We start from the raw sequence: 13,190 nt of genomic DNA on the forward strand, positions 1-13,190 counted from the left end.
CGAGAACAAAAACAGTTGATAAGGAGATGTAAAACATTAAATCCACGCGCCTCAAGCCTTAAACTTCAGTCTTGCATCTCTATCGTATAGATAAGGATAAGCAATATCAGTGCAGCAGACTGAGTAATAAAACAAATACAGACACAAACACTCACAGGCAGCAGGCTATCACAGTGAGGGATTTCGCTGCTCATCCTCAGTTCATTCAGGCTGTTTGTCTAGTGGTCTAATCAAGATGCTGAGCCCAGCAATGAGAGAGGAGTAGAGGAGAGGATGGCAGAGGGATAACCCTTTAATGAAGCCATGATAGCGCGGTGTGCATGCGTGCACGCACATGTGTGAAAGCGTGGGACAATTTAGCAGAGTGCAGGGTCAGAACACCACAGCGTGACAAGGTTGTTATTTAATGAGTGGTTAATGGTACAATACACATGCTGACAGTGTCGCCCTGCTGTCCCCAACAGTGTTATTGTGGCTGCTGTGGAAAAGACAAGACTTCTTTGTGTGCCCTCTGCCTCTCTGCTCGCTCCCCTGTTTTTCTCCATTTCATCCATCACTACCCTGGTATCGCTCTTTTTAAAAAAATATAGCATGTGTCATCCACGGTGGCCTCCATCCTTCTTATTCTTTTCTTTAACACTCATAGTTTCGATGAGTAAACATGTGAACAACAGTCCCTTTCTTCCGAGTTTTCCTGATACTGTCTCCTTCTCTTTCCATCATCACTCTCTCCTTTCTCTCCTCCACACTCTAGAGGCCCGCGTTGGACAATACAGGCACTGTTTTGGCCACACTGAGGTTGCTGGCTAACAGAAACAGCCCCTCACTGAAGAAATGTCAGCTACTGTGATTAATAACAACATACTGGCCCTTCTATCATAACGAAAGTTTTTGAGTTTTTCGGTACAGATTATTGGAAGATATATCTGTAGCAATGCTAACTGAATATGTCTGGTGCATGATTTCTGTGTATGTATGACGCAGCACACAGTGAAGTGGGTCAGTGAGCATCTAGGTAGGGCATGGACATTCAGCTGTTGAATCTTTAATTTTGTCTAAATACGAGTGCTTTTCGTCCCTCTGTTGTGTCTCCTGTGGTGTTCAGACCACAGAAGCGAGAACTATTTTTCTCCCTCTTAAGGTGTCCAGAGTCTGAACTCCCCAGTCTCTCCCTTGTCATGCCTAAATGGTCTTTAAGTAGAAGAATTCACTTGTATACTGTTGGGTTTTAATTAGCATAAATAGACTGCTTTCTGGAGAGAGCAGTTGAGAACGAACACTTGCAAAAGTACATTTCTTTATTGTTCCTGTGACCTTCAGTATCAAAGTTTTGCTGTTCCAGATAAATCATGTTCTAAGCCTTGGAGCTTGTTCAGTTAATTTGCATATTTTTATGCTGTGAACAGCTTTGAGTGTGACCCATCATTTTCTGTCCGTTCACACTTTTCGTGTGCATCATTCACGAATCTTTAGGAAAGAATATATTATTCTTAGTATTTTGCTAGAAAAATCAGAAACGGGCAGTGCTTTGAGCTTGAAAATCAATGTTTCCAGATCACCTTTAATCTTCAACACAGCCTGAACTCTTATAGAGAAGCTGTCCTGTAATTTCTTTAAGTCATCTTCAGAAATGGTTCTTTAGGCTTCTTGAGGGACATTCAAAGCTCTTCTTCTTCTTGGATGTTTGCTGCCTTTTGTTCTTTTCTCTGCCAAGATGATCCTCCATACAGTCTGTAGAGATGATGATTTGAACCAAAATTGTACTAACACATAAAAATATAATGACTTTTGCACAGCTGTTACCAAAATGCTTTGACATATGTTCGTCTTCAGTCTGCAGATGTGTGTGAGCAGATCCTTCGGGTGGTGTCTCGATCCAGTCGACTGGAGGAGTTGGTCCTGGACAATGCAGGACTCAAAACGTAAGAAAATACGAAATGTTAATGTCAAAGACAATTAAAAGGTAGCTAGGACAGTACACATATGTAATCATTAGCACACTTTCAAATCTCAGAACTCCAAGGTCGCTTAATAACAGATTAAAATGAGTTTAATGAATTGAAAATATAGGGAGAATTATGATGTGACTCTCTGATTTTGAAAGCTTTTTCTTTTTTTTGCTATTGAATGAAAAAATTTTGACGAAAACTATTTATTTTGAAAATCCAAGGTTTGCATCCAGAATGAATACAGCTAAAAATGCTACCTCACATTATGGGAGGTGATTTATCCTTTTCAATCTACCCTTTTAATCTCTTAGTCAAAAGTGTCTGTGCTATATGGAAGTGCAATATTAAATCTGTGGAGTGACCTTTTATATTGACAGGTCGGACATTACTTGGGTCAGATTTATGATTTCGTGTAATTTAGTTTTATACCTGCTTGATATAATAGTAATAAAGCCCATTTTTAATGAGTGTCACAGCAAGAGAAAACTGTTAATGTGTTTGAAGCATTGTCATACACAGACTCAGGTTCAAGCTATGGGAAGACCGAGACCTACATACGGAAAACTGCAGCAACATTGCAGAGGGTACCGCGATGTTAATTTGATTTAGCTTCCGTCAGATCTGTGAAGGAAATGGCTGTGCATCACATTACTGGATCCAGTTTTGTTAATCTATTTAGTGTTGAAATGGGAGCTTTGCCAGGCTGTTCCAGTGTATTCCCTTCTTTAAAAATATTGGATAGCTTTTTTAGCAGTCCCAATCTAATATTTCAGTTCACTTTCTGTAAGCTTTTCTTTCCTGCTACTGTAAAAGCAACATCAAAGGTGCTGAAGCATTCTGAAGGTCTTTGTTTGGTGCTTACATTGTTTATAGACCTGTAATGAATACATCCTTTCACAATCTACAGCGATTTTGCCCAGAAGCTAGCTGCTGCTCTGGCCCACAACCCCAGCTCAGGACTCACCACTATTAATCTTGCCAACAACCCACTGGAGGACAGAGGTAAAAATGCTCAGATCTAGTTTAATGTATTTCTCTGTGATCTTCTTCTTTCTCCTCTCTAAAAGCTGTGTTTCACCTCTGCTCTGTAATATTAAAATACAATTTTCACAGGTTACAAATGGTTACAGCATTCTTTTAAATATAGTAATATATCACGTAATTGCATTGGCTCTGGCACTGGAATCAGGAGGCGGGGAAGCTGTACAGTTAGAATGAGTAGAAATGGCAAACAAATCCAAACAGATAGAAAACAAATAAAGCGACATGCAGGTAGAGTGAAAGGACAGCTCTATAGTACAAACACCACAGCCTGACACAGCCAGAGTTAGTGATGATACAGACGGTTTATGTTCCATTGTGATTGTGCAGTTAGTGCAGCATTTTAATATTTCATCAGCTCTGTCCTAAGGCCTCTCAGTCTATCCAGGACACATGAATTAAAGATGCATTCCACCAAATATTCATACAGATGCTTGTAAACATGCAACAGATGTCTGGGGCTCACCAGTCTCTAGTTTATTTGTCATCATGTAAAATTTATTACAAATATTTGGTGAATATGCCCTTCATAGGCATATATATGTATATAAATCTATCATTTCATTTTTGCCATACTATGCCTTAAAATAAATAATAATATTAAAAATAAAAGGTGGCTCATTCTGATAACTGTAACTATATTGTCATATAAACTAAGCAGTTTTTTTTTCTTTTTATTGCCATGTGGTGTAATGCTTTCTTTTTCAGGTAACAAATACCCAAGCATTCATGGACAGTTAAGATAGACCTGTGTTGAATAAATTCTTCTCTCGTTGCAGGTGTTTCCTCCCTGGGTGCTCAGTTTGCCAAACTCTGTTTGGGGCTCAAGCATTTAAACTTTTCCAAAACCTCACTCTCACCCAAAGGTATGTGCTGTTTTCCCTTGGTGTTTGCGTCTGTAGAGTTGTTAAATGTTAAAGCGATCCGTGGATCCACTTGCAAGATTGTAGCAAAAGTAACAGATTGGTTAAAAGGACATATGATACAAATATCGTGCTGTAATCACTTGGTTTTTTTTCCGTTTTTGTATGCATTTACATGCACCCCTACAGAAAGATGCACTTAATTTCCTCCACTAATGTGATCACACCCACTGTTGGGATGCTAATGAGACTTAATTATCACACTATTAACACTCTTATAGAGAGATGCATGGAAAGGGAAGAAATTGTAAACAGTGTTCATGTTTTCATTTGCATAAATGCTATTCTCTAAATCACTTTCCTTCAGTCTGTAGCCCAAAGTCCTTCCTTTAATAAATAGTGCCAAGAGGCTGATTGTATTTAAGGCTATTCTAGATTGAAATTTCTCTGTCAGCAGTTACTTGCAGCCTATTTTTTTCTTGGTTATCATCCAAAATAAACTATTCAGCACCGTGCTGGTCTATAGGAATTCATTGTAAACCTGCTTTTTTTCAGGCAATCAATAAAAAGCTATCATATTCCACATGCTGAGTTAGTAAGGCTGCTTAAACTGAGCTCTGCCTTGCTGAAGGTTCAATCCATAATTTGTGACTCCATGCCAAGAGCAAAAGCTGCAGATTGGGGACATTTACTCTTTTTTTTTTTTTTTCTTTTTTTTTGTTTGGGTTTTTTAAAACAGCTTTGCTGCAGCACATAATTCAGCAATTTGCTCATTTGATGTTTTGAATGTCCTTTTTCTTACTCTCATTTGTCTTTAATCTCATTCTTTTTCATCTCTTCATCAAAGCATTTATTTGACAGTCACGCCTTGATTTACAGGCTGACACAGTCAGTTAGGACTTCATAGTATTAAAGTGTCAGAGTACCATGTCAGCCATGCGATGTGATGTGACACAGGTCAGTGGTTGCGTGCACAGTGTGTCAATAATAAGCTGTGGAAATGCAGGCGTGCATAGACATGCATTCCACATGCATTTTAACTCTGGCAAACACACACTGGTTGCATAAAGATTAGTTTTTGTGGGGCTTTTTCAGTATATTTATTGCAAGATATCTTTTTCAATATATTTATTAAGTCGGTAATATCGCCTTTACTGTGTTTATTTTGATAGGTTTTTATTGGAATTGTGGATTGCATTTACAGAACTGTGTGGAGGCCTACTCGTTTCATTTTCCATGAGCTCACTCGACGTTCTGAGCCCGTTTTCTCCGGTCTTCTCCCACTGCTCATTTCCTGCCATTTCCTTCAATATACTGTCAAAACATCAAGTGGAGATTTGAGGGCTATGATAACGCTGACAGTGCTTGTTTTGTGTGTGTTTGTGTTATAGGGGTGAATAGCCTTTGCCAGTCACTGAGTGCCAACCCGTCCATCCCCAGCAGCCTAGTCCATCTGGACCTCTCAGGGAACATGCTCCGAGGAGACGACATGCAGGTACTGAACATAAACTGTGGCCGTATGGGGGGAAAAAAAATGTCAGTTTTGTGTAAATCATTTATCTTTGATTATCTTTGAATATTAATAGTATATTAGAAATTTAAAGAAAATTTCATTAGTGTCTGAAGGGGCATTCATTTGCTTAATTAGCCAGAGTAGAGCAGTCTTCATCAATTTGTATCGCTAACCCAACTTGTCTGCAAACACCTGCAAACTCCTCTACAACCAGAAAGGAAACCATTTACCTTCAAAGTAAAAGCAGTGCACTTTTGAAATGTGTGAAATGCAATCACAGTGAGGTTCTCGACTGAGTTCAGTTTGCGACTGCCAGCCACCTTAAGCAAACACATGCTAACCGATCAGGAACACTTTTCCATAACAACGGTGGTTTTCAAGGGGTCACTGACTGAGTTCTTAGTAAAAAGTAAAGACAAACACATACACATTATTTAAATGTGTTGCACCACTGACAGATGAGAAAGGAATAGTTTGGTATTTCTTGCATTCTTGCTTGGATTTGATTACAAACGTAGTTTAAAAATCAGTGATTTAATACCTGGTGCTAATAAAATTCACAATTCCTGGCTGTTCATGTCAGTGTTAATGTGTTAAGTTGCAGTGTTGTAACAGTTATTGCCTCTGGTCAATGTTCCTGTGTGCTCGTGGGTGTCAGTGCTAAAGCTGGGGTCGAGCGGTGTACAGAGCAAAGGCATTGCGAATAGAAAATTAGTTTTCTGTCTCGCAACTCTTTCTTCCACATGGGTTTGCAATAATAGGGTCAGAAGTGGGATTGATGCTTAGCCTGAAAATTGGATAGAGCGAGATCCAGATTCTCGAAAGAGCTATAGAGCAGAACTTCTGGCATCTGGAAAACCTGGCACTAAAGCAAGCTGAGCGGGCCAGTGATGCGAATTTTCCGTCCCACCCTGTTGGCTGCAGTGCACTGCAGCTCATCACTTAGTGATTGAGAGGACAAGTGAAACTCTGCCACATTCCTTCAAATCCAACAAAAATGGGTTGAAATCAGATTTATGAATGCTCTGCATCCACCAGCAGACACATAAATATGGTGACACTCTGTTCCCACACTAGGTTGTTCTTATGCTTTATTTTTTAGCACTTCTACCACTTCCTCGGCCAGCCAAACAGCCTGGCAACCCTTGACCTCTCCAACACTGATTGCTTATTGGACCAGGTGAGTGAGTCAAAATGAAACTGGACAAAGGAGCTAAATAGATAAATAGTTAAAGAGATGTCTGCTTCATTATTATACCGTAGTGATTCGCATTTTTGGTAAACAGACCACACAAACCTGCAGAGTTACTTTCTGCAAACGAGCAACGTTTAATTAGAGTGAAATACTCGCTATTAATGTCTGTGTTTCAGGCAGTGTAACCCACTCAATCTGTGTTGCTGTTGAGTATATGTAAAGTGGTGTAATACTATATGTGAAGTATTGATGTGGGTCTAAGAGCCAAACACAGTTTATTGATTAGTTTGAGGTGTAGCCAGCTGTCATCCAAAGAAATTATTGATTCTCTTGCAAGTCATATTTTTTTCTCTCCTGTGTACCAATAAATCTAAATACATTCATGCATCTCAAAAACAGCTGCAATGAAAACTATTGCAACTGATTGATCTTTTTATTATGTGTGTTCCAGGTTTGCTCAGCACTGCTGCGGGGCTCAGTTGAACACCTCTCTGTTCTCAACGTGTCAAAGAGCGTCTTCCCTCACAGGTAAAAAATAAAAATAAAAATACAAATCTGGGTTTTACTAACTCAGACCTGATGAGGAGGAAGTCATTTCTAATGTACTGTATTCTGTATTAGATGCTCTGTCATTGAAGAGCAAATGTGTATGATTTTATGAAAGTACTGCACATGCTACAACTGAAGGTGTATAAACAAATGCCCAATAGACCAAAACTTCAATGTTCTTTAGTTTCATCTTTAATGATGGTTTTCAATCACAGCTTTACAGCATCAGCACCATTGTTATCCCTAACCTGTAAAAGGCTGATGGGACATTGCTGTAACCCTGCCGGGTGGGCAGGCAACATGGACAGCCAAGTTTGTGAATGGAAGAACTCGAGAACAAGGCAACGTAGGATTTTGAAATTCATAACTTAGAGGTGTATCTATTAAAACTCTTGGAAAAGTTTAGGTCAAGTTTCCTCTGAAGAGCTTGTGAATGTGATAACTCCAGAAGGAGGTAAACTAGGGTTTTCCGATTGATGAAATTGGTGCAACTACCAGGAGGCTGAGGATAACACTCAGTTGTTTGTTTGTTTTTTGTTATTACTAACAATCAGTATTACTGATTGTATTGAATTTGGGGTTAACTTTGTGTGTGATGGTTAGCTCTGTTTCCTCATACAAGAAGCTTTCTGGTTGGATGTAGCTGCTTCTGTGTGGAGTTGTTGTTCTTCCTCTGGATCCACGTTTCTGCCTCTTCCTGCTTTCAGTGTTTGTTAGCCCTGGAACTGCTTCTTATTCAATATAAACCCCCTATGACTGTCTGTGCGTGGATGTGCAGTGGATGGGTGGACTAAATTATGTTTTGTTCCAGTTGAAACTGGTGGCATGTGTGTAGTTTTTTAACAGCTGCATCTTTTTGTGAAATAATAATGAGGTAATCATGATTAACTTGCTTGGATAGAAAATATACAGTAGGGTAGTAATTTTTGTTTTCCATGATGTGATAGTGGAAGATGGGCTTTGACCTGGAAGAGTCTCTCATTGCTGTTAATACAGCACCCACTGAGGCTAATGTTTGATTCTCCTTTCTGTCTTTATGTATAGGAGTACTGGCTGAATCAGTCTTTTATTTATAAGGGTCTGTATGTTGATGTGTGACACCTGCTGGTAGTCAAGTGTCATCACATCTATGTGAGTTCAAATTCTGTGAATTTGCACTTGATTGTTGAGATTTTGTGACTGGCAGATGGGTGAGTGGTGGAGCTTTTTCCCCCAGTGTGTCTCAAAGGAGTCGAGGACTTTATCAAAAGAAGAGGTGGAGGATGGAGGGGAGTGAGGATTGGGTAAGCAGAGTAAGGTAAAGAGGACCTGACTATAGCATGTGGAAGAAGATGGAGGCTAGTGAAGTGTAAGGAAGAGCTGAGCAACTAAGCACGTCCAACTAAGAGTTGCAGTATATGTGGGACCCATCTGTGCTGCTTGATTGGTAGAGCTACAACTCCTTATCTGAAACATCAGATAAAGTTGGTCATGAGATTTTAGAGTAGTACAATCTTAATGTTGTCATGAATGTCTTCTGCATTACTGATCCTTTTGCTGGTACCACAAAAAAGCGAGGAAGCAAGCTTGTAGACTTAGTGAAATTCTATCCGATGTTGACTCTATGTAGTGTCATTATTTCATCCTTATTCTCTTTTTGTTTCTGTAGGAAAGGCAAAGACGTGCCCCCGTCCTTCAAGCATTTCTTCAGTAGTGCCGCATCTCTCACCTCCATCAACGTGTCAGGAACCAAGCTGCCACCAGAGGCTGTGAAGTGAGACAGCGATTCATTCACTTTTAATGTGTCTGAGGGCCTCCTTCCAAATTCTCAGAGCCCATTTTGAAGCATAGATACCATTTAAATGCCGCTTGTCTCGTCAGCCCTACAATGACTAACTCTGAGTTTATTGTTTTCACTGAAAGTAGTATTACATGAATTATATAAAAAATATAGAATTTGAATGAAGGCCATCTGGTCTTACTTTCTCCTTACTTTTAAAATTATCTCATTTTTCATGTTTTGAATTATAAATATGTATTTTTAACTGGAAATAATGTCATTACTGTAGAGCGCTCCTACTTGGTCTGGCCAGTAACCCAAGTGTGAAGGATGTCTCTCTAGACCTCAGCTGCTGTGAGGTAAGACGCAGAGAGTGCAGTGCGTGCAGGGCAAGTAGGGAACTGGGAACTTTCATGGCACATTTGCAAAAATAATATATTTAATATTTAAATAACCATTTATTTACTAACCAATGAGACAAGTGATATTTAGCTGTAGTTTTGTTTCTGTAAGTGTGCTTCCAAGCTATCATTTAAGAGCGCTTTTTTAAATACTACTAAAAAAAAAAAAGCGCAAAAAGATGATACTCGTCCAATGCAATCGGCTTTTTAGGATCCACTCAAAAACCATTTGACAGGCTAATGATGCTGCAAAGAGGCTGCATAATGGAGTACTCGGCAGACAACAGGGAGGGATAAAAGGTGGAGAGAGGAACAGTGAGAGGGAAGGGTGAAGTTTGAGTTGGGGATTTGGGATGTGGGGTCAGTTTCCAGCTGTAGTTGTTCTGCCGTAACTCTCAAACACACACATCAGCCTTCACCTTCCCCTGCTCCAAAAAGAGAAAAGACAGCTCTCTGCAGATTTATCTTGATCGCTAAAGATAGCTCATAACAGATTACCCAGGAAATCCGAATCCAGATCCCCACAGAAACCTTCCCAAACCAAAGCTTTTTTGGGGGGAAATGACGCAAGCGTCCCTTTTCAATGCCTTAATGAACCGTTTGGTGGGGGCGGACAGAATCTGTTGTCTGAGTGCGATCGCAGCATGCAAAATAAGGACTCCCCGCTGAGTGTGTTGCATGTGCAAATGCGTGTCTTTGATAAGTGAGTGTGTGGCCAGAAGAATGCTCATTAAGCATCTGTGTGTTTTGTTGTTGGTAATTGCTGGCTTGCTTTTGACATGCTGTTCTCTCCCTCTAATGCTTCTGTAAGCTTGGCCATTGTGTAAGTACTAATGTGCTCACTCTTAATAATTAACACGTCATTCTTCCTTTTTTCATGTGCACGTTTGGCTTTTTTTTTCCCCTGCTGATCTTATGCTTAGTGGAGCTTTTTTCCCCTCAATATTTTGCATTAATTAAAAGCTACAGTTGCTCTGAATGATCTGTGCAGCTATTTTAAAGAATGTGCATTAAGTCATAGTAAATTGGATGTGTGTTACTTGAAATAATCCTATGCAGATGTTTTGCATTTTGTAATAAAGGAAATTTTAGGAGGTGCACAGAAGCTTACATTTTTGTTGTGTACTTGAATATATAGTTGAATTTTTTATGAAGCATTCAATCCTTTGTGGAAGTACTGTGACCTTTTGTGTTCATATTTTCCAGTCACAGTGCAGGATTTGTTTGTTTCAGATGCTTGGCGGTAAAATGAACATATTACCACAGTTTGTTTTCCTGTGCTTTCAGCTGCGGTCTGGAGGATCTCAGATCCTTGAAGGTTGTATTGCTGAGATCCCAAACATCTCCAGCCTGGATATCTCTGACAACGGTGAGATGCTGGTGATCATGCTTATTGTAATCTGTATTTACTAATCTCAAAGCAGAGGTGTATTACAGTACAACATATACCTTTCATTTTCAGGATTAGACTCAGAGTTGTCCACTCTGCTTGTTTGGTTGGCCAAGAACCGGTCTATCAGACACCTCTCTCTGGGCAAGAACTTCAACAACATCAAATCCAAGTAAGGATGCAGCAAAGGAGGAGGTGGTGTTGAGCTGTTGTGCACAGCTTGGAGCTTCCGCTGAAGTCAAAGGGAAGGCCAGGATTGAGTTTTGCTCTATATCCTGACTTGATTCTGGGAATAAAACATTACAAACAATCAAGAAATTAGGCAAGGGTTGAGTTTAAAAGCTCCAGTACAAATCATTGAAGTCTGGCTTTTCCTCTTAGCAACTGCTTGTTTACTATTTATTAGTATTATGTGAAGGTGAACAACCAGATATGTAAGGCTACGTTCACACTGCAGGTCTTAATGCTCAATTCCGATTTTTTGATCAAATCCGATTTTTTTGTCTGCTCGTTCACACTACAAATAAAATGCGACAGCAAACACGCTCTAGTGTGAACGCTCAAAGCGGCCCGCATGCGCAAAAGAAGACGTCACACAAAAGCGCTCTGTTTGGACCCAGAGCAAACAATATTGTTTGACTGATGGCCCTTAATATAAAGACTTCGGACTTTACGTTTCCCAATTTTTGCTTTAAGTTATTTTGTTATTTACATAATAATGTAAATAACCTAATAATTATCCTTATTGCTGTTTTAGAGAGGAGCGGTGCTTCAAAGGATAGTTGCAGATTTCTGTCAGAATCTGCCGATTATACATCCATCCATCCATCCATTCGCTTCCGCTTATCCTTTTCAGGGTCGCGGGGGGCGCTGGAGCCTATCCCAGCTGTCATAGGGCGAAAGGCGGGGTACACCCTGGACAGGTCGCCAGTACAAATAAAATGTTCACGTTGTCTTCCCAACAGTTTCACTGACATCTACACTGGATGGCCAGGAAGCGTTCACGATGTCTTCTCGGGCGCTTCTCCGGCGCTGATAATTGGTGTCTGTCTTGTGTCAGTGACGTAAAAGACGGATTTAATGCGACATGACCGTTCAAACAGCAGTCGCTTTCTAAAAAATCGGATATGTATCGGATTCAGTACCACATACGAAAGTGACCCAGATCGGATTTGAAAATATCGGATTTGTGCCGTTCATACTGTCATAGCATGATCGGATATGGGTCGCATAGGGTCAAAAAAATCGGATTTGATGCGCTTTCGCCTGCAGTGTGAACGTAGCCTAAGAGGATTTACAAAATGTCACTAGGCTGAAAAAAATCATTTTATAGTGTTTATATACTTTTTCTTCTGTCTGCTTAGAAATCTCGCTCCAGTGTTGGACAGCTTGGTTCACCTGATTCAGGAGGAGGAGTCGGTGAGTTTTTCCATTTCTCTCTCTGTGTGGTCAGCAACCATGTGACAACAGAGAACATCTTAAATACAGATATCACAGAAAGGCAGCCAGGGGCTAGAGCAAGTCCCTGAATCTCCACCAGCTGCGCTCCAGCTGACCACTGACCTCACCAGTGGACGGTTATGTTGCATGTTTTGCTACACTGATCAATCAAGACACAGTTCAGCATGGAAATTATGCAAGTTGGTCTCAAAATTTTAACCCTTGTCATTGCACACTGCAGATTTTCAACTGGTAGTGCAAGCCCAGTATAAATATGTCATTAAAAGAATTTATATGGTAAATATCCAACATCTGCCTAGCTTAACTTGGCATTATGGGTACAAAATTGGGGAAATCCCTGTTGTTTTAATCAACTTAGTTCACCAATTTATTGATGAACTATTGCTATGAAGCCACTATTTGCATCTCTCAGGCTTCAGTCTCCCAGTCCTTTTTTCCCTTTTTGTTTTTCAAGCGTAGAAAGGGATGCCACTAGTAATTACTTTTGTAAGCACAGCATACTGATACTATCATTATATACCTTCCTTTGCCTGCACTTATTGGTGTACTTGCATCTTAATTGTGCCCTGCTTTCTTTTGTGATCAGAGAACATGTTTAAGCCAGTTTTTATTTGCGGAAACGCAGAGATTTCAATCTTGTTTCGTATTTACAGAAGTTAAGCAAGAATTTTCTTCCGTGACTATTCCAGTGTAAACTTCTCTATTTATATTTTTTGTTTGTGTTAAATGTTTTTAGTGAAACACGAGCGGATGAAGGCTGTAATTAATTCTGTGCTTCCCCAGAGAAGCTCTAATCAAGTAATCCTCTGCTTGAATAACCATGTTGACACTGGCCTTTCACACGGTCATCACCACACACACTGCAATTTATAGTCATTATCTCTAAATTTATCCCATGAATATGCCTTCTGAGTTTCATTAAAAGGAAATCCTTCATGTCAGAACAAACAGCCTTTGCTCTGTCGCCCCATTCGCTTTGTGAGCGCATTAACTGTTAGTTTGCTCTGTTTAAAGCTCTCTATATTTAGAGCTCGTTCCCAACACAGGAAACCATGAGATGTTAATTTCA

At 39.9% G+C, this 13,190-nt stretch overlaps 1 protein-coding gene across 1 annotated transcript in view; it reads left to right on the forward strand.

The window, feature by feature from the left end:
* The window catches only part of LOC146563828 (F-actin-uncapping protein LRRC16A-like), an 83,038-nt gene that overhangs the window by 36,976 nt on the left and 32,872 nt on the right, over positions 1 to 13,190 (forward strand). Inside the window, exons 10-20 of the mRNA XM_085291147.1 lie at positions 1,834 to 1,922; positions 2,857 to 2,951; positions 3,770 to 3,856; positions 5,245 to 5,348; positions 6,469 to 6,546; positions 7,013 to 7,089; positions 8,759 to 8,863; positions 9,159 to 9,228; positions 10,558 to 10,639; positions 10,733 to 10,832; positions 12,025 to 12,079. Of these exons, the coding sequence (XP_085147273.1) occupies positions 1,834 to 1,922; positions 2,857 to 2,951; positions 3,770 to 3,856; positions 5,245 to 5,348; positions 6,469 to 6,546; positions 7,013 to 7,089; positions 8,759 to 8,863; positions 9,159 to 9,228; positions 10,558 to 10,639; positions 10,733 to 10,832; positions 12,025 to 12,079 (942 nt within the window). The remainder of the gene's footprint in view (positions 1 to 1,833; positions 1,923 to 2,856; positions 2,952 to 3,769; positions 3,857 to 5,244; positions 5,349 to 6,468; positions 6,547 to 7,012; positions 7,090 to 8,758; positions 8,864 to 9,158; positions 9,229 to 10,557; positions 10,640 to 10,732; positions 10,833 to 12,024; positions 12,080 to 13,190) is intronic.

This window comes from Mchenga conophoros, linkage group LG11 (genome assembly GCF_057382185.1).
Source record: "Mchenga conophoros isolate Kocher_MC1m ecotype Shallow Benthic linkage group LG11, M_conophoros_male_GT1.1, whole genome shotgun sequence".
NCBI lineage: Eukaryota > Metazoa > Chordata > Actinopteri > Cichliformes > Cichlidae > Mchenga > Mchenga conophoros.